General features: G+C 37.9%; 1 protein-coding gene across 1 annotated transcript; it reads left to right on the top strand.

Annotated features, from left to right (window-relative positions):
• Positions 1–8,033: 8,033 nt before the first annotated feature.
• LOC122004293 (indole-3-acetaldehyde oxidase-like) lies at positions 8,034–23,560 on the top strand. Its single transcript, XM_042559204.1, has 2 exons — positions 8,034–8,285; positions 22,817–23,560. The coding sequence occupies exons 1-2, from the start codon at positions 8,034–8,036 to the stop codon at positions 23,558–23,560; spliced, it is 996 nt and encodes a 331-aa protein (XP_042415138.1).
• The last annotated feature ends 1,663 nt before the right edge of the window (positions 23,561–25,223 follow it).

The following is a 25,223-nucleotide window of genomic DNA, read 5'->3' as shown; positions in this document are numbered from 1 at the left end:
TTATGTTACGATATGATGCTTCTATACATGATATGATGTGTTGTCTTTATGCTTTATGCCTTATGAATATGCTATGGTTTACGGTTTTTGTGAGTAGGAAGGATCTTACTGAGCCTTGTGTGCTCATAGCTTACTTTCCTTGTACCACAAATAAAGGCAAGGAATGGATGTACTAAGGGAGCAGCAGGAGGGGCAAGAAGGATGTGTGTAGTAGTGGCTCGACTAAAAGAGAAAGACCTGCTTTTATTTAATAAGAATTATGCTTATGTCGTTATTTCATGACTCCATGACATTTCATCATGCTTATTAGTATTATGGCTTAAATTTATGTTAAGCATGCTATGTGACTTTATATGATAGGTTGTTAGTGATGATGATTTGAAAAGTAAAAGAAAAGTTTTAAAAAGAAAAAAAAAATATACTGTAAACAAGACTCCGGCTGTTTTAGGTAGAAAAGATTATTAACAAGCAAGTAAGTAAGATAAGAAAAGAAGAAAAAGATAAGTAACCCCCGTCAACTTGAGCAGGAAGGGGCGGGGCGTTACAGTTTGGTATTAGAGCCAAGTTTAGCCTTTTCACTACACACATGTCAAGCCTCCATCCTGCTGCTCCAAGTAAGAATCTATATGCTTAATTTAATTCTTTTATGATGTTTTAATATTATGCATGTTTACTTATTCTTTTGATGATGATAAGTCACAGTTCTAGTTTAGGTATGCATGATGGTAGGACAAGAATGATAATGACCTTATGTTAGCCTGGATAGAAATAACGATAATTTATTGTCATTTAATGAAGATAAGAATGGCTAGGAGACGTACTACCCGAGCAGACGAGACGGCTGATCATGACTTTGATGGGTCAGCAAGAAAATCCTGCCACCCCGCCAGTGAATCAGAATGCAGTGCCCGTCATCCCAGTAGTTGCACCACTACCACCGATAGCCCTTGTCCCAGTGGTCCGACAGGAGACCTACTTGATACAGTGGCTAAGGTTGAAGCCGGGGAACTTCTCAGGTACTTGCGAGCCATGGGACGCCCAGGCCTGGTTCAAGACAGTGGAAAGCTGCATTCCGGAGTATGCCACAAGGGTACAAGAAAGGGATATAATTGTGGAGGGGAAGGACATCTGGCCAGAGAATGCACTAACCGGTTTTAGGCACCACCCCAGCAGAATAACCAGAACAAGAGTGCCCCCTCACAACTACATTAGATGCAAGCTGCTATTGAAGGAACACCGATTCGCCAAGGGAGATTGGAAGCCCCGCCAACTACAACGAACGCCAGGGTTTTCTCGCTTACTAAAGAAGATGTGGCGAGCGCCTCTACTGTCGTTACAGGTCAGCTGCCTATTTTCAGTCAGTATACTATAGTATTATTTGATACTAGGGTGACACACTCGTTCGTCTCAGCACCATTTATGAAGAAATTAGACATGCCACCTGAAACACTAAATGGCACATTCTTAACAACCCTACCATCCGAGGAAGTTATGCCATCAGATCATATGCTGCGGGTCGTACCTATCCGAATCACAGACAAAGAACTCTACTGCAATCTGATAGTACTCGACATGAGGGATTATGACATTATACTGGGCATGGATTTCCTGAGCAAGTACGGCACTTCAATCGAGTGCCGTAAGAGAAAAGTAGTCTTCCGACCTGAAGCTGAGCCGATGTTTGAATTCATTGGGGAGTCTGGGAAAGAAACTGAAATATTCTTATCAGCTATAAAGGCACAGAGGATGTTAGATAAGGGATATACTGGATTTCTAGTGCACGTGGTTGATACAAATCAAACCGGGGGCCAGAAGCTAGAAGAGGTCAGGGTGGTATGCAACTATCCAGAAGTATTTCCCGATGAACTACCGGGATTAGCCCCTAATAGGGAAATAGAATTTACAATCAAATTAGTTCCTGGTACTAAACCGATCTCTAAAGCACCTTACCGGATGGTGCCGACTGAGTTGAAGGAACTTCAAGAACAGCTACGGGAGTTACTCGACAAGGGACTTATTCGCCCTAGTCACTCTCCATGGGGAGCTCCGGTTCTGTTTGTGAAAAAGAAGAATGGGTCTATGCGAATGTGTATAGACTATCGAGCATTGAACAACGCGACAATCAAGAACAGATACCCCCTTCCACGGATCGACGACCTGTTCGACCAATTGAAGGGAGCAGCCATCTTCTCTAAGATTGACCTAAGGTCTGGCTATCATCAAGTGAAAGTGAAACAAGATGATATACCAAAGACAGCCTTTCGAACAAGATGCGGACACTATGAGTTCGTAGTTATGCCCTTCGGAGTGACAAATGCCCCTGCTGTGTTCATGGATTTGATGAATCGGGTATTTGCCGCATATCTCGATAAATTTGTGATCATCTTCATTGACGATATTCTCATCTATTCAAGAACCCAGGAAGAACTTGCCAAACATCTGAATATTGTACTACAGATACTCCGAGAAAAACAACTATATGCAAAGTTCTCCAAATGTGAGTTCTGGCTAGACCGAGTAATATTCTTGGGTCATGTTATCTCCAAGGATGGAGTCATGGTAGATCCAAGCAAGATTGAAGTTGTAAGTAACTGGAACAGGCCAAAGAGTGCCAGTGAAATCAGAAGTTTTCTCGGACTAGTGGGCTACTACAGGAAGTTCGTAGAGGATTTCTCCAAAATTTCAGGCCCTATGACGGTTCTCACCAAGAAAAACAAAAAGTATGAATGGACGGACAACTGCGAGAAGAGTTTTACGGAACTGAAATCGAGACTGACCAGTGCTCTGATCCTTACTCTTCTGGAAAGTAACAAAGGCTTTGATATGTATAGTGATGCTTCCTTACTAGGACTTGGAGCTGTACTCATGCAAGATGGCAAAGTCATCGCCTATGCCTCTAGAAAACTCAAAGAGCATGAAAGGAATTACCCCATTCATGATTTAGAACTAGCAACTGTGGTCTTCGCACTAAAAACATGGAGGCATTACTTATATGGAGCCTAGTGCAGGATTTATACAGACCACCAGAGTCTGAAATATTTCATCACACAGAAAGACCTAAATATGAGACAACGCAGATGGCTCGAGCTAGTCAAGGATTAAGATTACGAAATCTTTTATCATCCAGGAAAGGCGAACAAAGTGGCCGATGCACTCAGCAGAAAGTCCAGTGCCACCTGATGTCGCTATTTTAAGTTTGAGGACGAACATTCTATGAGGTATGGGGTACTGTAACACCCACGAAATGCTAATCTATGTCTAGGAGTATTTTCTTTAAAATAAAAAGAATAAAAGAGAAGGAAAATAGAAACCAAAATAGAATAAGAAGAGGTGAGGTCAAGGATTGAACCTTGAACCTCCCACAAGTAATAGAGTTAAATTAATGGATGGAACCACTAGAGTAATGAATGATAAGTGAATAAAAGAGAATGGAAATGGTAGTTAAAGGAGAGAAGATGGTTAAGTAAAAGAGCAAGAGAAAACCAAGTTGCATACCTTCTCTTCCTCTTGGTTAAGAGAAGAAGCAAGCAAAAGATAAATTGCCTACTTCCCTCCCTCTCTCTATTTTCGTGGGATTAAAGGAATGAGGGAAAAGAGGAGTAGGGGGAATGAATCAAGACATGCTTCATTTACATAGGAATAAATAGGATTGGGAGAAGAAAAGCAAGGGATTAAATTCTTCTTCTTCTTCCTCCTTCCTTCTCCTTCTTCATTCTCCACCGAAACCAAGAGCTCTCCCTCTCCTCATTCCAAAAGCTAAGCTAAGGTTCCTCTCCAAGAAAACTATATTACAAGAAGAAGCCTTCAAGGTCTACCTCTTACAAGCAAAAGAAATCAAAAGGAGTGCTAGAAGAAGAAGCTCTCTCCTTCCTTTGCACCTAGGGTACCTTTTTCCTTAAGAAAAACCACAAGCAAAAGGATGTAAGTTTCCCCTCACCTGTGGTACAATAGTTTATGTGTTTTTCCATGAGATTAGGTTGCTTAAAAACCAAGGATCTCTTCATGGGATTTTTGGCCAAGACAAAGAAAAAGAAAAATAAGAAAAAGAAGGACCTAGGAAACGTTAAGACCCAACTAAGTATGCTCAATATATTTCTTGTAACATGTAACTTATGGTAAGGGATTAATCTAATGTGTCTATGCTAGAATGTTGGGTCAGAATTTAGATTCATGTCCCTAGACTCTCGGCCAAACATGAATAAAAGAGCTAGGTAAGCTTAAGACTTAAACTAAACATGCTTCCTTTGTTTTTATGATATATATACCTTATGATAAGAGAGTTGTTAACATTTCTCATACTTGTATGTTGCTTGGAAATAAGATGTCTCCCTTTTAACTTTCGGCCATGATAAGATTAAGGGCTTAGGAGAGCTTTAAACCTAATCTAAGCATGCCATGATCTTTCTTAAGATAAGATATGAAGTTAACATGATATGCTCATGCTTGTATGTTGAAATGAACTTTATTTCATGCTTATAAACATTCGGCCATAGTAGCACTAAGGGCCTAGGAAATCTTTAAACCTAATCTAAGCATGCCATGATCTTTCTTAAGAGATATGAAATTAATATGACATACTCATGCTTGTAAGTTAGTTAGAACCTTATTTCATGCTCCATGAACTTTCGGCCACAACAAGTTTATAAGCCTAGGAAAACCTAGAACTTGAACTATACATGCTCATGATGTTCTTGGTAATAAATACTATGAAAATAGGTTAGGGTTTCCATGCTTTTATGCCACATGAAACCTAGTTACATGGTTCACAAGTTTCGGCCATGACAAGCTTATAAGCTTAGGAAACCTAGAACCTAAACTATACATGCTTATGATGTTCCTCATGATATGATATTGGTTTAGAGTTCACATGCTTGTATGTTGATTTTAACCAAATGAAATGCTTGATAAGATTCGGCCATGATAAGTTTATAAGCTTAGGAAACCTAGAACCTAAACTATACATGCTTATGATGTTCCTCATGATATATGATATGATATTGGTTTAGAGTTCACATGCTTGTATGTTGATTTTAACCAAATGAAATGATTGATAAGATTCGGCCATGATAAGTTTATAAGCTTAGGAAACCTAGAACCTAAACTAAACATGCTTATGATGTTCCTTATGATGTATGATATGATATTGGTTTAGGGTTCACATGCTTGTATGTTGATGGTTAACCTAAGCTACAATTATATGTTTCGGCCACTATATGATATTAGGGTTAGAGACCCAATTATGATTCCTATGTGTCTCACATGATATGCTTCATGATATGATAAGAACTTGCTATGCTTCTATGTTTATTTATGTTTGCTCATGACCTATGCATGTTAATAACCCTTATGATGTGCTATGTACCCAAAATTATGCATGTTTAAGTATGTATGTAATAAGTTTTCAAAAGACATGTTGCATATAATTTTCATGATACATGTTTTTGAAAGTCATCTCGCATGATAATTATGACTATGTTATGACATGCCAGGATGCACTTTATGATTATGCCATGATATGCCATGATACTTATGATTATGTTATGTGGTGCTAGGATGCACTTTATGATTATGCCATGATATGTCATGATACTTATGATAATGTTATGTTATGCTAGGATGCACTTTATGATTTTGTCATGATATGCCATGATACCTTACGATTATGTTACGATATGATGTTTCTATACATGATATGATGTGTTGTCTTTATGCTTTATGCCTTATGAATATGCTATGCTTTACTATTTTTGTGAGTAGGAAGGATCTTACTAAGCCTTGTGTGCTCATAGCTTACTTTCCTTATACCACAAATAAAGACAAAGAATGGATGTACTAAGGGAGCAGCAGGAGGGGCAAGAAGGATGTGTGTAGTAGTGGCTCGGCTAAAAGAGAAAGACCTACTTTTATTTAATAAGAATTATGCTTATGTCGTTATTTCATGACTCCATGACATTTCATCATGCTTATTAGTATTATGGCTTAAATTTATGTTAAGCATGCTATGTGACTTTATATGATAGGTAGCTAGTGATGATAATTTGAAAAGTAAAAGAAAAGTTTTAAAAAGAAAAATAAATATATACTGTAAACAAGACTTCCGCTGTTTTAGGTAGAAAAGATTATTAACAAGCAAGTAAGTAAGATAAGATAAGAAGAAAAAGATAAGTAACCCCCGTCAGCTTGAGCAGGAAGGGGCGGGGCGTTACAGTTATATTACTATTTTTTAGGTTGAGGCCGTCGGGAGATATTTTTGTCGCTAGCCCCCTTGTCGCGAGGATTCCTTATTGTTGATTTATGTTATGGTTTCTATGCAAATACCGGTGATGTGGGTTTTGTATTGTGGACTTTATGTTGAACCTTGGGTTTGCTACTTTTGTTTTCCGCTACGGATATTTTCATTACTTTGTGAATTTTGTTTTCTTTGTTGTAGTGGAGTAGGACGTTATACATATATCTTCGATGATTTCTATATCGTCTTTTCTTTATATTAAACTGCGTGGATTGTTCATATTAAACTGTGTGGAATGTTGATATAAACTACGTTGTTTGGTTATTATTTATATAGTATTGTTCCGGCCGTGTGGGCTGATGTATGGATATATGTATTTGGGATTCATATTATCACCCGTACAGGGGAGATGCTGCCGAAATTTCTTCTGGCAGAGACTACCTAGGCATGACAATTTATTTGGTATCAGAGCAGGTTTACAATACCTATTCCGGATTTTTGAGTTTATCTAATACCAATATTTTTGGTATCAGAGCAGGTTACGATACTTGCTAGGCATTTTGGGTTTTCGAGATTTTATCTAATACCAATATTTTTTGTATCAGAGCAGGTTTGCGATGCCTGTTTGATGTGTTATGGATTTTCGAGGTTCCAATTTCGGATATTTGCGTTCTGGAGCTTGTGAGCGTATTTGGGTATTTTCAGATTGTATGAATTTCCGTCGATTTCTCGTTTCAAAATTCCAAGGTATTTTGAAGAGATTCTATTTTGGGGATTAAGCAGTGACAGGATATCTCCAAATAGAAAACAGGTAAAATTAGGTAATTTTATAGTTCTTATACCTATAGTGATATCTGGGTAACATTTTGTTTATAGATACGACACATACAGGTGTTCCGATACTGAGACGTGGTCATCCACGTAAGAGGGTGATAGATTCTCCAGAGACAGAGTCTCCAGAGAGATCTGCTAGGGTCAAGCCTTCCCGGTAGGGACAGACTCGTTAGGATATTATAGTCACGTCGTATTATAAGACCCCGACGGTTCCAACTTCAGAGGTACATACATTGACTGTACCACTAGTGGTATCACCTTCAGTATACCCGGCACCCCCTCTAGTCGTGCCTACTACTGCGTACTTGAGGTATGAGATGAGGCAGAGATCTGATGGGACATGCAGTGCTTGATTATAGGCGAGCATCATATTACCTAGACGAGATTTAGAGAGGCATTTGAGAGTCAGTATTTTCCCCGTGCGTATCAGCTGATACGTCGGTAGGATTTCCTGAGTCTTCGATAGAATAACCGCTCAGTGATGGAGTATAATGCCAAATTTAATCGGTTGGCCAAATTTTGTCCTGAGTTAGTAGCCGAGGATAGATCATGTATGCTTCAGTTTATTCAGGGACTGGACGGGCATCTTCATGTGAAGATTGCCGGATTTGGTAGTTCATCATACAAAGAGACTTTGGATAGAGCTCTTATGATTGAGTCTGCTCAGCAGAGAGTGAATCCAGACAAGAAGAGAAAGCTGACTGATCGAACTTCCGGACAAATCCAGCAGCCACAAGCTATCAGACAGCAGCAGAGCAGTCATACTTAGTCGGGTCAGGGTACTTCTGGGTCATCTGGTCGATTCCAGAAGTTAGAACGATCTTCATCTGGACGTTCTTGGTCTTCTTAGCAGAACCGGAAATAGTCCATCGGTGACCCTCACTGCACCCGATGTGGATTCCGAGATCACATCACCTCTGCATGCACCCTGGGATAGTCAGTTTGCTATTATTGCAAACTGCCTAGGCACATGAGCCGAAATTGTTCGCTGAAAGCTAAACATGTATCCTCCGGGGTTTCTGTTTCGGGAGAACAGTTTGGTCAGTCTGAGACTCAGCGAGGAGGACCAAAAGCCCAATCTTCACAGCGTCAGCAGAAGACAACTCCTCTTGCAGAAGCTGCATATGGCATGCATGGGCAAGAGCATTCCGTTGTCCTTGTGGAGAACCCCATAGTATTCCACCCTAGTGTTCTCCGGTACTACTCGTCAAGAAGAAGGATGGTACTCTTAGGTTGTGCATCGATTATAGGCAGCGGAATCCAGTGACTGTCAGAAATAAGTACCCCTTGCCATAAATTGAGGATTTATTTGATCAACTCCGGGATACATCAGTGTATTCTAAGATTGATCTGCGGTCTGGATATCATCAACTGAGAGTCAAAGATTCTGATATTCAGAAGACAGCTTTCCGTACCAGATACGGAAATTATGAGTTTTTGGTAATGCCATTTGGGCTTACCAATGCTCCAGCAGTATTTATGGATTTGATGAACCGTATCTTTCTAGAGTATCTAGATCAGTTCGTTATTGTGTTTATCGATGACATATTGATCTATTCGCGTTCTGAGGAGGAACATGTACAACATCTTCGTGTAGTCTTGGAGACTCTTCGACGACATCATCTCTATGCGAAATTCAGCAAGTGTGCATTTTAGTTATCCTCAGTTGGTTTTCTAGGACATGTGGTTTCTAGCCGAGGTATTTCAGTAGATCCTCAGAATATCGAGGATATCACCAGCTGGGAACAGCCGAAGTCAGTCAAGGAGGTCCGTAGTTTCTTGGGACTGGCCGGATATTACAAATGATTCATTTAGGGTTTCTCCAGCATTGTTATGCCTTTGACACGTCTGACCTGTTGGAGTGTATACTGAAAGCCTAAGCTTTGTAAACATTCATTATGAATAAAGAATCACATTTGGTCTAATTATCTACATTTTTGTAGTTGTTCATTTAATTTATATTGTAGATAACATAGTATGTGGTGTCACATACAAAAGATGATGTTATCAGTACCTTATAAATTATAAACAGTAGCTCACGACCAGAATGGAAAGGAACAAACCATTAGAAGGTCGTAGTGTAATTAGGTATTAGTTTATCTTGACTATATAATTACACTAGTACACTCAGAGTGTATTGAGTAGGACCATTTGAGGTCGTTCCTTTTATACTGACTTTATAAAGGAACAAAGACCTCAGTTATTATGGAAGTGTGTGCTCTTAATCCTAATATAATAACAAGCACATATGTTTGATATTTATTTCTTTAATTTATCAATGGGTGAGATTTAGTTCGATGAATCAATAAACCCGATAAATTGGGAAATGATATCACTCATAGTGTGTGCTGTTGATTATAGAAGGAAACTATGTCCTAGTGATACTAGGTTGATAATGTCCTCAAGAGGAGCTCATAAAGATTGTCATGTTAAACCCTGCAGGTGGACTTAGTCCGACATGATAATAAGGTTGAGTGGTACTACTCTTGGACTTAGATATTAATTAAATGAGTTGTCAGTAACTCATTTAATTAGTGGACATTCGATATCTTAAACACAGGGAGACTAACACACTCATAATAAGAAGGAGCCCAAAAAATGTAATTTGGGATTGGTGCGGTAGTTCAATGATAGTTCTCTAGTGGAATGAATTATCATTGATAAAATTAAGTTGTGTGTTCGGGGCGAACATGGGATGCTTAATTTTATCGGGAGACCAAAACCAATTCCTCCTCTTGGTCCCTATCGTAGCCTCTTATTTATAGAGTACTATACCCACATATACCCACCTTCTATACCCACCTAAAGGGGGCCGGCCAAGCTAGCTTGGGAACCAAGCTAGGGCCGGCCTAAGCTTGGGTTTAAGGTGGCCGGCCCTAGCTTGAACCCAAGCTAGTAGGGCCGGCCATAATTAATTAAAAAGAAAATTTAATTTTAATGTTTATTATTATGTGGAAGATTTAATTTAAAAGAGAATTAAAATTAAAATATCTCTCTTGTAAAAGATTTACAAAAGATTAAAGAAAGAGATTAGATCTCTTTCCTTATTTGTAGATTGGAGAGATGTTTTATTTTCTCTTTAAAATTATTCACATGTTAATAAAATTAAAATTATAGATATTTCCTTTTATTAACCATGAAGAGATTTTAAAGAGAAATTTTATTTTTAAAATTTCCGGAAACAAATAAGGAAAGTTTTAATTGTTGATTGAAACTTGTCCAATTTGCTTCCTCTTGATGTGGCCGGCCATTAGAGTTTATTTGGGAAATTTTATTTTATTTTTCTCAAATAAATCATGTCAAGGAAATTAAGAAAATTTTATTGTAAATAAATTTCCTAATTTGCCTAGGCCAAGGAATATAAAAGAAGGGGTAGGGGTGCCTTCATGAGGGACAACCTCTATTGTTTTCTCTCCCTTTTTCCTTGGTGTTGTGGCCGGCCATTACCCTCTCCCTCTCTTCCTCTTGTGGTGGCCGAATACTTCATCTTTCTTGGAGTTCTTGTGGTGGCCGGATACTACTTGGAGAAGAAGAAGAAGAAGGAGAGAAAGCTAGCATCTCTTGGAGCTTGGTTAGTATTTTGATTTTCTTCTTTGGTAAAGTTCTTCCTTTGTGGCCGAACCTTGCTTGGAGGAGAAGAAGGTGGTTGGTGGTTTCTCATCTTGGTAGATCGTTGCCCACACAACGTCCGAGGTTAGAAGAGGAATACGGTAGAAGATCAAGAGGTTTTTCTACAAGGTATAACTAGTAATTTCTATTTCCGCATCATGCTAGTTATTTATGGAAATAATACCAAATACAAGAGGCTTACGTTCTAGTATTTCGAATATGTTTTTTCGAAGTTGTGTTCTTTTGTTTCTTTCTTTTCCTTGTGATTTGATTGTTCTCTTTGGTTACCTAAAGTTATTTTAGGAAATTAAATATTAGCTTTCTATTAAAGGTTTTGTCTAGTCGGTGGTGGTTGCTCCCATATCCAAGAAGGCCATGTGCCTCGCCACGTCGATCTTGGGAACCTTTTGGAAATTAATATTTAATGGAATTAATAACTTAAGGAGACTTGGGTCGAACGTGTTAAGTTCCGCAGGAGATCCAAGTCAAAACCTAAAAGAACAAATAGATTAAGTTTTGGATCAAACGTGTTAAGTTCCGCAGGAGATCCAAAATTTAATTTAAAAGAACACATGGTAGCTAGGAAAAGGTTCAGATCTTTGTACAAAATTTTTGTACAGTGGAACCTATAGGCTTTCCGAGTAGCAACCAACAATTGGTATCAGGGCTAGGATTTTGCCTCTGGTAATTGGGTATTAGTTTAATTATGCACATGTCATACATAATTTAGGCAGGTTAATAGTAGGATGTGCTAACTCTATGGATGCAGGATCCAACTATTATGGCTTTTAGTTATTATGTGTGTGATTGGACCCTTAGACATGTCAAGGGCAATTTATATGTGTGTGCATGATTGTATTAAAATAGAGGTGTATTTAGTTTTATTAGGATTTTATTTTGATCTAGATACATGTACATTCCTTTTATGGAATATAGGATCAAAATGTAAAATTCTATTTATGTCATGGATCGAATCTTGCAAAGCGTGGAACCTTCTAAGGACCGAGGCGCAGCGGAACTCGGAGCAAGATGGATGTCCCGGTGGCGGTGGCCAAATATGGCAGCAGCTTTGGATGACAACACACGGAGGACAATTAAAGATAAAAGCCATAATAGTTGAAAATTAGATTTTCTATTTATTGCTTTTATATTGTGCATGTTAGTTTACAAGTTTAGTAGGCTAGCATAGTTAAAATTCCTCATTTATAAATAACTAAGTGGGAGAGGATTTTAAGTAAATCCCATGGTCTCCATTATTGGTTTGTAAGTGATGCAAACAAGCTTGCGTTGGCTCGAGTGCCTTCCTCCATAACGGATGAGCTTGTTTGCGGATCACTAGAATAGACTTCCATTTTGGATGACTATAGGAAGTTAATTAAGGCGTGTGATCTTCCCCAACGGAAGGGGCATAATCTTATTAATGGACTTAGTGTCAAGTAATGGTGTACACTTAGACACATCTAATAGTATCCTCCCAATCACCGCTATTATTTGTGTGACCAAATAATACCAACTATTAATTTTATTTGTCAAAAGTTAGGTTGACAAGATAATAAAATTAATGGGTTAAAACCCTCCTTTTACAAATGTTGAATTTGTATACGTCCACACTAACGTGGCATACAAAATTCACGGTGTTTTAAGGTGTTGGTTAATTTAAAATAGTATTGTTTGAGGAATCAATATTATTCTAAATTTAGAGTTCTGACCAAAAGTTATTTGTGATTCTTAGGATGACTTTCAACCCACTGTCCATCATACTTCAACAAAATAGACTTACTGGACCAAATTACATAGATTGGAAAAGAAACCTGGATATTGTTCTTACTGCTGAAAGCTATAAATTTGTACTGACTGAGCATTGCCCTGATGCACCCACTGGTGAATCTACCCAAGAGGAGATTGAATATCATAGGAAATGGGTAAAAGCAGATGAGATGGCGCGGTGTTACATTTTGGCTTCAATGTCAAATGTATTGCAACATCAGCATCAAGATTTACCAACAGCTTATGATATTATGAACAATCTCAAGGAACTCTTTGGTCATCAGGATAGGGCTTCTAGACAAGAAGCTATGAGAAAGATAATGACAGCCACCATGCAAGAGGGTACTCCTGTAAGGGATCATATCCTAAACATGATGGCTTATCCGAACGAAATCGGATCCTTGGAGGAGAAATTGATGGGAAACCCAGATCGATATGATCCTCCAAACCCTACCTAGAAGTTTTGAGCGACTGAACTATAATATGAATAAAAGGATTTATTCATTAGGGGAACTACTGAAAACAGCAGAAGGGTTATTTCGTCACAATGCTCAAATTCACTATCTGAAAATGGTTCTACTTCTAAACCGAAGGTAAGAAGAAGAAGAAACAAACTGGTTCAACAAAGAAAGTGAATAAATCTCAGTAGGAGCTGGAATGAAGAAGCAGAAGGGCAAGTGCTTCATCTATAAGCAGGGCGGACTATCCTCGTAAGAACCAAAACAAAGGTATATCTCATACTCTAGTTGTTGAAACATGTTTAGCGGTGTTATCTACCAGCACCTGGTGTGTAGATACGGGAGCCACTGATAATGTCTGCAATTCCTTGCAGGGGTTCCAGGAAACCCGACGATTATCTCATGGGCAATGCTACTAAGGTGGCAGTTGTTGCAGTGGGAGGCGTCTACTTATCTTTTAGTAGAAATAGAAATTTGGTTTTAAGAAATTGTCTTTATGTACCCAGTTTTAGAAAGAATTTAATTTCAGTTTCTAAATTGTTTTTAGATGAATATTCAGTTTCTTTCAGTAACGATGTAGTTATTAAAAGAAATAAAGTGATTATCTGTACTGGTGCATTAGTTGGCAATTTGTATATTTTAAATCCAAATTCTTCCACAAAGCAAAACATGGAAATTTATAATTCATCTTCTAATTCTAATAAGAGAAAATAACCTTCAGAAATGAACCAAGCATATCTTTGGCATCTAAGGCTTGGTCATATTAACTTAAGTAGGATTCAGAGTCTTATAGCCGATGGACTTTTAAGTTCATTAGAGTTGGAAAATTTTCCAACTTGTGAATCTTGCTTAGAAGGTAAAATGACCAAGAGGTCGTTCAAGGCCAAGGGGTATAGAGCCAAAGAAGTGTTAGAGTTGGTTCACTCTGATTTGTGTGGTCCTATGTCTGTCCAGGCAAGAGGAGGTTTTGAATATTTTGTCTCTTTCATAGACGATTATTCAAGATATGGATACATTTACCTAATGCGCCGCAAGTCCGAATGCTTTGACAAGTTCAAAGAATACAAGGCAGTATCAAGACACTACGATCTGATCGTGGTGGCGAATACCTCTTAGGAGAGTTTAGGAATTACTTATCAGAGGCCGGGATTCAATCCCAATTGTCTGCACCTGGAACACCCCAACAGAATGGTGTAGCAGAACGAAGGAATAGGACTCTTATGGAGATGGTTAGATCGATGATGAGTTATTCAGAATCATTTTGGGGATATGCTCTGGAAACAGCAGTATATGTTCTGAACTTAGTACCTTCTAAATCAGTTTCTTCTACTCCCATAGAATTGTGGAATGAGCGCAGTCTAAGACATATTCGGATTGGGGTAGTCCGGCACATGTCTGAAACCAGATCTTGATAAGTTAGAATCTCGTACTGAAGTTCGCGTGTTTGTAGGATATCCCAAAGGCGAAAGGTGGTTTATTTTATATTCCTAAAGACGGAAGGTCATTGTTAGCACCAATGCCCGCTTTTAGAAGAAGACTATATAATGGATCACAAGCCCGGTAGTAAAGTCGTTTTAGAAGAACTTAGAGAGGACATGTCTACTTAGTACCAACATTACAAGATGAAGTACCACAAGAGGCAACACGTGTCACACATGATACACAACCACAGACGGTGCCTCGTCGTAGTGGGAGGGTTGTGAGGCACTGAAGATTCATGTTTTTGGGAGAGTCTTGGACTTGATCCGGGTAAACATGAACCTGACCGGTCATATAATGAAGCACTCCAAGATATAGATCGACATCTTGGCAAAAGGCAATGAATTCGAAATAGAGTCCATGTACTCTAATAAGGTCAGGAGCTTGTAGAACCACCCGATGGTGTAAAAGCCGTTGGATGCAAGTGGATCTACAAAAGGAAAAGAGGGAGACGGGAAGGTAGAAACCTTCAAAGCTAGGCTTGTTGCGAAAGGTACACTGAGAAAGAGGGAATCGATTATGAGAAACCTTTTCACCCGGTAGCCATGCTTAAGTCTATCCGGATACTCTTATCCATTCTTTGCTCATATGGATTATGAGATTTGGCAAATGGATGTCAAGGCAACTTTCCTTAATTGAAGTCTTGAAGAGAACATCCATATGAAGCAACGGAAGGATTTATTGAAAAGGCAAAGAGCATCTAGTATGCAAGCTCAATCGGTCCATTTATGGACTGAAGCAAGCTTCAAGGTCTTGGAACATCCGGTTTAATGAAGTAATCCAGTCATATGGATTTATTCAAAGTCCGGATGAGTCTTGTGTATATAAAAAGTGTAACGGAAACGTGGTGGTATTTCTTGTACTATCGTAGATGATATTTTGTTAATTGGCAACAATGTCAAGGTATTATCGCGTAAGGGTATGGTTGTCCAAACAATTTGATATGAAGGACTTAGGAGAATGTGCACACATTCTTGGGATCAAAGTTATAAGGGATCAAGAAAAAATGTTGTGTCTATCCCAAGCTTCATATATAGATACAATCCTTGCTCGTTTTAGCATGCAAGACTCAAGAAAGGTTTCTTACCTTTTAGACATGGAGTAGCTCTATCTAAAGAGATGTCTCCAAAGACATCAAAGAGATAGAGGACATGAAAGCAGTTCCTTATGCTTGGTGTAGGAAGCCTAATGTATGCAATGCTATATACGAGACCGATATCTGTTTTGTAGGCATGGTCAGGAGATATCAGAGTAACCTGGACAAGGACATTGGTGCGGTAAAGCATATATTAAAGTACACGAGAAGGACTAGAGATTATATGCTAGTTTACCAAGCAGATGATTTGCTCCCTGTGGGTTACAGATTTTCAATCGGATAGGGACAATAGTAAGTCTACATCGGGCTATGTGTTTACTTTAGGAGGTGGAGTCATTTCATGGAGGAGTGTTAAGGAAATGTGTTTTGGACTCAACCATGGAAGCTGAGTATGTGACAGCCTCTAAGAAGCAGTATGACTCGGGAACTTTCTAATGGACTTAGATGTGATTCTGGTTTGCCCAAGATCATCACAATTTATTGTGATAATAGCGATTGCAAACTCGAAGGAACCACGAGCTCATAAGGCGAGTAAACATATAAAGCGCAAGTACCACGATACGAGATATCGTGAAGCGAGGAGAAGTTGTCATCGCCAAGATTGCATCGGCGGATAACCTGGCAGATCCTTTCACTAAGGCCCTTCAAGCATTCGATCGGCATGTGGAGGAATGGGAATCGGATGTATGGTAGAAGATATGGCGACTTAGTCATTAGTATAAGTGGGAGATTGTTGGAGTGTATCTGAAAGCCTAAGCTTTGTAAACATTCATTAAGAATAAAGAATCACATTTGGTCTAATTATCTACATTTGTTTGTAGTTGTTCATTTAATTTATATTGTAGATAACATAGTATGTGGTGTCACATACAAAAGATGATGTTATCGATACTTTATAAATTATAAACAGTAGCTCACGACCCGAATGGAAAGGAACAAACCATTAGAAGGTCGTAGTGTAATTAGGTATTAGTTTATCTTGACTATATAATTACACTAGTACACTCGGAGTGTATTGAGTAGGACCATTTGAGGTCGTTCTTTTTATACTGACTTTATAAAGGAACAAAGACCTCAGTTATTATGGAAGTGTGTGCTCTTAATCCTAATATAATAACAAGCACATATGTTTGATATTTATTTCTTTAATTTATCAATGGGTGAGATTTAGTTCGATGAATCAATAAACCCGATAAATTGGGAAATGATATCACTCATAGTGTGTGTTGTTGATTATAGAAGGAAACTGTGTCCTAGTGATACTAGGTTGATAATGTCCTCAAGAGGAGCTCATAAAGATTGTCATGTTAAACCCTGCAGGTGGACTTAGTCCGACATGATAATAAGGTTGAGTGGTACTACTCTTGGACTTAGATATTAATTAAATGAGTTGTCAGTAACTCACTTAATTAGTGGACATTCGATATCTTAAACACAGGGAGACTAACACACTCATAATAAGAAGGAGCCCAAAAAAATGTAATTTGGGATTGGTGCGGTAGTTCCACTACAAGAATTTTTGCATTCAACAACACCCAATAGACAACGCTTTTTAATAAAAACGTTGTCGTTCTTTGTTTTACAACGCTTTTAGTGAAAAGCGTTGTCTATGGTATTTACTTTTTACTAAAGACAACGGTTTTTAATGAAGTGTTGTCTTTAGTGTTGTTGTTTATGGTCAAAGACAACATTTTTTTTAAAAACGTTTTTTAAAGTGTTGTGTATGTTTCCCCTAAACTCACTTAAAATAAATTCGCAGCCCTCGCTTTGCTAAACTCTAAACCCTCAACGCGCGCGCGCCTTCTCCTCACCACTCCTCTCCACGAGTTCTCCTCTCCACTCCTCTCCACGAGTGCCTTCTCCTCTCCTTCTCCTCTCCACGAGTGCCTTCTCCTCTCCACTCCTCTCCACGCGCGCCTTCTCCTCTCCACTCCTCTCCACGAGCGCCTTCTCCTCTCCACGAGCGCCTTCTCCTCTCCTTGCCGCGTGATCTCCTCTGAACCCTAATCTCGACCCAAACTCCTCACGCAAAACTCCTCACGCCGGCCCAACTCCTCCAAGTCGAGATCCCTAATCTCGCATTTCCCCATCTCCTCAATCAAAGTCAGCTTACCCTTCCTAATCTTCTCACGGCTCCTCAACTCCTCTGAACCCTTCGATCTTAGTTCCTTCCTCGCAGAGCAGATTCGAGAGTAGGAGGAACGGAAGAAAGAAAGGTAAAATTTCTTCCATCCCTCTAGAATAAGATTTTGTTTATTTTTGATTATTTTCCGAACTAGCCATTTTGCCGGATTCATACTGCATCAATTTTCCCCCTCCCCTGATTCCTATGATCTGTTTCTCCATTGACTGATGCTTTAATTTCTAATTCAGTACCCACCTCTGCATGGGATATATATATATATATATATATATAAAACTAGAGTGTCATTGAGCTTTCAGTAAGATCGCAGATTGTAACGTTGTTGGTCTGTATTCAGAAAGTTATATGCATTAACTTTTCTGTCCGTGATATTCTTCAGGTTTGCTAACAGTATGCGAAGTGCTTGCTTATCAGAGCATGTGTTGATCTTTTTTAGCAGAGCATTTTTATGTTTACCTGGTAAAAAGGTGAAGCAGCATCACATGAATGAAGGCACAGTCCTAGACTTGATTTTGAAACCTGTGCATGACACTTCACTGGTTTTGCAGTTATATATATGTAGCTGGAGCAAGAGGGGGAATTAGTTCAAGCCATTTTTTTCCCCCTGGAAGGAGAGCCCGGGTGATGCATTAAAGCAGATCAAAAGTTCGTCCGAGTTAATTTTATTACTCTTACTCACTTGCAAAAGGTCCACTGAAAACTTTAGCTTAGATGCCAGATACAAGCTGAACGGTGAGTGTTTTTGTTACTTTCTGAGAATTGTCTGTATCTTATCTCGAAAGCAGGGGCTGCTGAACACTACTTTCTACCACCATTTCCAAAGAACATTAAGCATCGTGGCCTTGATGATTCAAGCTGCAAATCAATTTTTAAGTTTAATTATGAAGATCTCATCGTAATCGGCTTCTTTGGATCTTAATATTCTCGTTCAGCCCATCAAGTGTACACATCCTATGTTTCAATTTGTACACATTATGATTTCATTGACTCATGCCCATCAAGTGTTTGATTAAATGTCTCTTCCATTATATAGATTTTAGTTGATACATTTTCTTTAGTTTAATTCCATGTAATGCTTGTTAGTTTAGTGATTTATGTTCCTATGATGTTTGTTCTTTATTTGAAACTTAGTTTACTTATAAAAGTACATCATATAGGACCATCCAGAATTGAATTAGTGGAGATTTTTCTAAATATTTGTATCAAGGGTCTACACTCTAGTACCATAAGAGCTAATGGACTACTTGATACCGGTAAAATAATTATGGATTTTGTTTCCATAGTTAATATGCGGTTAAATATACTTAGTGATGTTAAATGCAGCATTTTTTTTTATCAATTAATATTGAGAGTGAAATTTTAACACGGATTTCTCTGATTGCTATTGCAAATGCATAACATCCATTTTTAACTTATAAAATTTTAAAGGAAATTTGTTTGATTATACATAATTGAATGAAAGTCCTATGCTTCTTTGGTAGTATGTATTGAAGTTGGTTAGCTGTATGATATTAGAGAAAAGGCATTTTTAATCCACGATATAATTCTATGATTATTTATACCTCTGGCCTGTTCATCAAGTCCTTGAGAATCTCAGGTGTTCTGATATCACTAGCAATTAATACATAAATATTTTCATTAATTAGAATATCTTTTAAGGTAGATGCAGATTAGATGAGCCGATTTAATCGATATCGGTTGATAAGTAATGGTTCTATTTTTTTAGGATGAAATCCGATGGGATTAGATATTGGTAGCCTAGCCAGGTGAAGATCTGATGATTGTTGAATCAAATTTTTGTAGCAAATTAAAATTGCAATTAAGGTTAATTAATCTATATCAATGCAATTTTGGTTGCTGCATTGGAATCAATGCAATTTTGGCCCTTCATACATTGGATCGTAATCGGTATAATCCTATGTATTTGCCTAGTTAATTTCCATTGGAATCTTAGTGTTATTGAACCTTACAAGGATGCTATTTACCTGCTGGATTCCCTAAGTTGCCGCATTCGCGATGATGATTCAAAATACGTAATGGAAATGTGAGTTCAGATTTCTTTTAGTAAATATTTATTATAATAAAAATCTTATTTAACAAATATTCTTAACGTATGAAGGGCCTTAAAATTGTTTAATTCAACCAAGGGAAGGAAAGGTAGGAAAAATGTTAAGTGGGAAGTAGTTAAGGTATGTGTACTTTTGTTTAACATATATTGTAATGTGTATAATTTTCATTAACAATTTGACTCTAATTACTATATATAGGCTCCTCAATCTCCTCTCCTGCGAAACAATGTGGTTTTTTTGTGATGCGATTTATGAGAGAAATTATTGAAGAAGTTGAGACTATTGAGAGAGATTCGCTGCAATCAATAGTAACATTATTTAGCTTATCTCAAATTATTTGACATAAACTATTTAAAATTGCAAAGTGATCAGTGTTGATTATTTTTTCCATTAACATAAATTGTGTATGCTCACAGTTCACAAAAATAGGGTACTCTCGTGAACAAATTGATGAGGTTCGGTCCGAGTTGGCGGAGTGCATACAAGATCATATTTATGAATAGGTATGGAATGATAGTTGCCATAATTCTATTTAGATTTAAGTTCATGGAATGGTGGTTTTTTTTGGTAATGGAATCATAGTTAATGCCAATTTTTTTGATGCAGTGCATAGTTACCAGATCGACCTTGAGCAGTTGACCCCAAAGAAAAGTTGTCACTGAAGTTTAAAAACTTGTGAAAATTTTTAGTGAATGATGATGTTTTGTGAATGATGATGTTTTGGAAAAATTGTCACTTAGGTGAAAGGATGTTTTCTGGATTAATATGCAAGCACAAAGCACTGTATTATATGTTATTCTGTAAAGTTCTGTCCGTGTAAATTATCTAGTTTCTTTATCTAGCTTTTGTTCCACTATTGGGTTTGTTTTTCTAATAATTACTCGTGCAACAAAATACTGAGCAAGAAGCTGTAGATCTTATAATCAGGTAAAGTAGAAAAAGTTAACTACTTCATTATGCTTTCATCTTAGTATTTGTATATTTGATTTGTCTTCTTTGAACCAGCTTCAAGTCAAAAAGCCAGATCCTCTAGATAGCTATTAAAAATAAGGTATTATTTGGTTTGTCAGTGATCTTAATATTTGGTAATATTTGGTCTTTGATGCTCACGACAGAGTTCCAACGCTGCATGATTACCTTGTTCAAGCAGATTGCTCGCTGCCTCAGTAGCTCGCATTTTCAGGTTTGTTTCATCATTGATATTCCTTCTTTTTAGTGTTCTATATTAAAAGGAAATACTAACTGTCGATGAGATTGTTATCCTCTTGCTTGAACATGAACCAAAGTATATAAATTTGACCTTTTGATCTGAAAGTATAAAAAAAAGTTAATTGGATACTAGTTTTTTATTTTTTTTTTGCAGTTGCATTTGTTGTATTTTCATATGTTTCTCAGTGAACTTCTAAACAATTCTTTTTTCATTAATTTATTAAGGCTTATTATAAGTTTCAGTTTGATGGTGCAAATTGTTTTCTTTTGTAATCCATCTATTTCTTCTTTGGTTTAGGAAAGTTGAAGTGAATCCCTTGATAGCTGTTTCATAGGTTTGTTCCATTATTTTCCAGTACGTACTGGAATCACTATCAATAGCCCTCAAGGACTGTTTACAACCTTGCAATCAAATTAATTGGACTTATAATCTAATGTATGGTCATCTGGAGCATGAATATTGGAGGATTCATGAATGACTCTTCGGATGATGAATGTATGTCATTTAATATTGGTTCATGTATTTATTTAGATACATCTTGAGTATTCCTATAAATACCCTATGTATTTAACAATTCAAAGATGAAGAAAATCAGAAGTAGTTGAACACTAACACTTGGACGCCAACATTTTTGAGTTGGCGCCTAGATTTGACCATCTAACAGACACGGCTAAAGGATCAACTTCTATGAACACCCTTAATAACTTATACAGATATTTGTGAACAATTAGGTTGGTGGCTATCATTTATCCTCCCTTTTTGTTGTTTTTTCCATGTACCCAATGCAGCTTTCATTTCAAAGGTTCCAAGCTGATGAACAAGGATGGGTGGACACAATCAAGTCAGTGCGATTTGGAGGAGCTGTCAGGATTAGTACCATGGATTGGCTTGGGCAATCTCAATATTTGCATCAAACTGTCTTCTGGCCTTCCCTATCATCTGCAGTATCTGAGGTATACTATGCACATTTACCGTGAATTTTCCTTATTGAGCTTGGGCTAGTGACGGTTACGAATGTATTTTATTTCAAGAACCGTATAAGCAAGTGTTCGTGCATCTAGTTTTATAACAATGCACTTCGTATCTTTGATCTAAAAAGCTTCTGAAACAAGTCATCTTCTCCAAGCATGCCCTGGTCAACATGCTAGTCACCTACTGGAGTCATTTCCTCGATGGCACGGATGAATACCTGAAATCCATCCTCTACTCCACCATTCTTTGCCACTCCTCAAGCCGAAACAACTGCAAAGGTAGAGTCAACATCAAGTATTACATTGTGCCTGGCTACAAGAAGACCGGGGCCGCAAAATCCAATAAAGACAGGTCAAACATCAATATATAAACACACTTACGGTATGAAGTGCATAATAAGTGTAGAATACAGATTACAGAACTCTTTGCATAGCACATAAACTAGCATCATTATAGGGGATCCCTTAGAAAAATATTAATGGTAGGAACTTGTTTCATGATGTTCTTAATATTTATTTTTGCTACCAATGTTTGGATTTCTTAACCAGTTCCTTAGTTAACTTTCTCTATTATTGAAACAAAGTTGAGTTATGGAATTCTTACATGAAATAAAAAATATCAAACTTGGCAGTATGTAATGAAGTTATGCTCAATAAAAGAATTAGTTTATATTGGTTTGGTAAATCATGTTAAAATTTTTAAAGAAGTCATCCCTTATTGCAGTTACTTGTGATTTTTCTTGTTGATAGATGTAATTTATATTTTTAGCCCATTGTACATCCAGTCAAAATGTCTCAAAATCTCAAAATCGTTCAATCATATCATTTTGCTACATTTTAGACAAAATAATAATGTGTGATGTCATTCTCTATCTCTCCCTCTCTGGCTTTGGAATGTTTATGATTTAGCTAATAAACCGTTAGACTATGGTTTTTCCCTGATGCTCACAGATTGCAACAGCATGTGCTCTCACAGCCTTTAAGTTGCGTCATCCAATAAAGATGTACCTTGATCGTAGCACGGATATGGTAATGGTAGGAGGAAGGCATCCAATGAAAATAACCTATTCTGTGGGTTTTAAATCCGATGGAAAGATTACGGCCTTGTACTTGAATTTGTTGGTAAATGCAGGCATATCAGAGGATTATAGTCCACTTATTTCACATGCCATTATAACTTGTCTAAAAAAATACAACTGGGGTGCTCTCGCTTTTGATATTAAACTATGCAAGACGAATCTTACAAGTAAATCATCGATGCGAGCACCAGGGCAGGTACAGGGATCTTACATTGCTGAAGCTATTATTGAGCGTGTAGCATCTTTCCTGTCCTTGGATGTCGATGTTGTGAGAAAAAGAAATTTGCATACATATGAAAGCCTGAAGTTTTTTTATGGAAGTAGCAGTGGAGAAGCTCCGGAATATACTTTACCTGCTATAGTTGATGAGTTGTTTACATCTGCAAGCTACTTCAATCGTCTTGAAATGGTATTGCATTTCAATAGTTGCAACAAATGGAAAAAACGAGGGATTTCTTGGGTACCAATTGTATATGAAGTGGAACCAATGCCAACACCAGGGAAAGTATCCATTCTAAATGATGGTTCAATTGTTGTTGAAGTCGGAGGAATTGAAATAGGCCAGGGACTGTGGACAAAGGTGAAGCAAATGGCTGCATTCGGTCTTGAACAGTGATGAAGCCTAAAATCTATATTAAATGTCACAAATAGGCTTATCAAATTAACAAATGTATATTTCACTGAACCCCTTAATTAAACAATAATGTTGTAGTAACGAGCCCAGGATCGATCCGAGGAACCAACGGTAGAATGTAATTTAGGATTGTCTTTTATTCCTATTTTTGGGGTTTTCGATATAAAAATGGAGTTGGGGGTTTAAAAGCTTTAAATCTAAATCTACAAAGGAAAACACAACAGTAAAGAAATTAATCTAAAGCATAACTAAAACCTACCTATGTTGTAGTAACTATGTGCCAATAATCAAATCTTAACGCATTGTCACTCCTACATTGAGATTAAATCATTGACACACTCTTAAACTAAGGAATGAAATACAAGACAGAAATAAAATTTAATCTAAAGCATGATTTAAACCCTAATTTGGAACTTAAACTCTAAACACTTAACCAAGCATCAAATTAACTTAAACTAAGCTTCACTTAAGTAATGAAATACTAAATTACTGCTAAAAACATAACAAACAATTAATGGATCCAATCTAAGCTATAAAACAGAAATGAAATGAACTGAAAAGGTAAACCAATCCAATCTCTCAACCAATCTAACAAGCTCACACTCTTGCCGTCACACAAGAGTGCCAAAGTCGAGACCACCCAACTTTGGACCTCAATGGATCGTCTCAGCTGCGTATCAGCTCAAGGAAGGTTCAAAAACGCCAACGGACCACCCCCGACGAGCTGAAACAACCCTAAACCCAAGAAAATGCCGAAAATCTGGAATCTGGTCTCTGGATCTGATGGAAGGCTGTGGAACGCGGATGAACGTCGAGTGAAGCTCAGGAACACCGGAAGACCACCTCCGAATGTTGCTGATGGGAATCGGAGCTTGGATTTGGAGGACCACCGCCAAATCGAGCTGGAAAAGGAAGATGCCGCGAGCCAAATTCCACCGGAGAAAACACTCTCCAATGGCTCCAGATGATCGGGATGACACCGTCGAGAAGCTCGCCACCAAGATAGAAGCTCGGGAGATTGATTGGAGAAGAGAAAGGGGCCGGAATCTCGGAGAAAACCGCGCCGGGACGAAGCTGCGCGTGGAGGAGATCGACGAAGAAGAAAGGGAACTGTAGCTTCTGTTTTAAATCTGCCCCAGATTTGAACGGACGGCTAGGAGCAATTTGGAGCTAAATCAACGGTAAAAGCTTGCCCAAAATCCGATCCGAAGGTACTGATCTTGATCTAGAGTCTGGATCTACCCTCCCTTAGGTCGGATCGATCAGATCATCACTGGATGGCCCAGATCTGCCGATCTTCAATGAACGGCCCAGATTAATCCGGCTGGATCAATGGCTGGATGAACTCAGATCTGGATCAAAACTTCTGGATCTTCATCAATGGCTTAGATCTGCTCCCCATTAGGTTGGATCGGCCAGATCTTCAACGGATGATTCAGATCTCTCCTATTCTTAATGAACGGCCCAAATCAACCCAAAGCTTAATTTTCTTGTTTGAATTCTGATTCGAGCCCAATTTCGGTCCAAATAGATCCAAATTCAAGATCCTTTGATGCCTACAAAATAAGAATCAAATATTAGCATCAAATAGCACAAAAAATAAGATAATTTGCAATTAAGTCCAAAATCTATGCAATGCACAAAA

This window comes from Zingiber officinale, chromosome 7B, assembly GCF_018446385.1.
Source record: "Zingiber officinale cultivar Zhangliang chromosome 7B, Zo_v1.1, whole genome shotgun sequence".
Taxonomy (NCBI): domain Eukaryota; kingdom Viridiplantae; phylum Streptophyta; class Magnoliopsida; order Zingiberales; family Zingiberaceae; genus Zingiber; species Zingiber officinale.
Note: the sequence above shows the minus strand (reverse complement) of the source record. Positions and strands in the feature narration are given on the sequence as shown.

What these genes read in the sequence shown, in the direction of transcription:
- LOC122004293 (XM_042559204.1), top strand. Translation starts at nt 8,034, where the DNA reads ATGAGCCGAAATTGTTCGCTGAAAGCTAAACATGTATCCTCCGGGGTT. An exon ending in ACTCGTCAAGAAGAAGGATG is followed by an intron (nt 8,286 to 22,816) that starts GTACTCTTAGGT and finishes TGATGCTCACAG; the next exon opens with ATTGCAACAGCATGTGCTCT.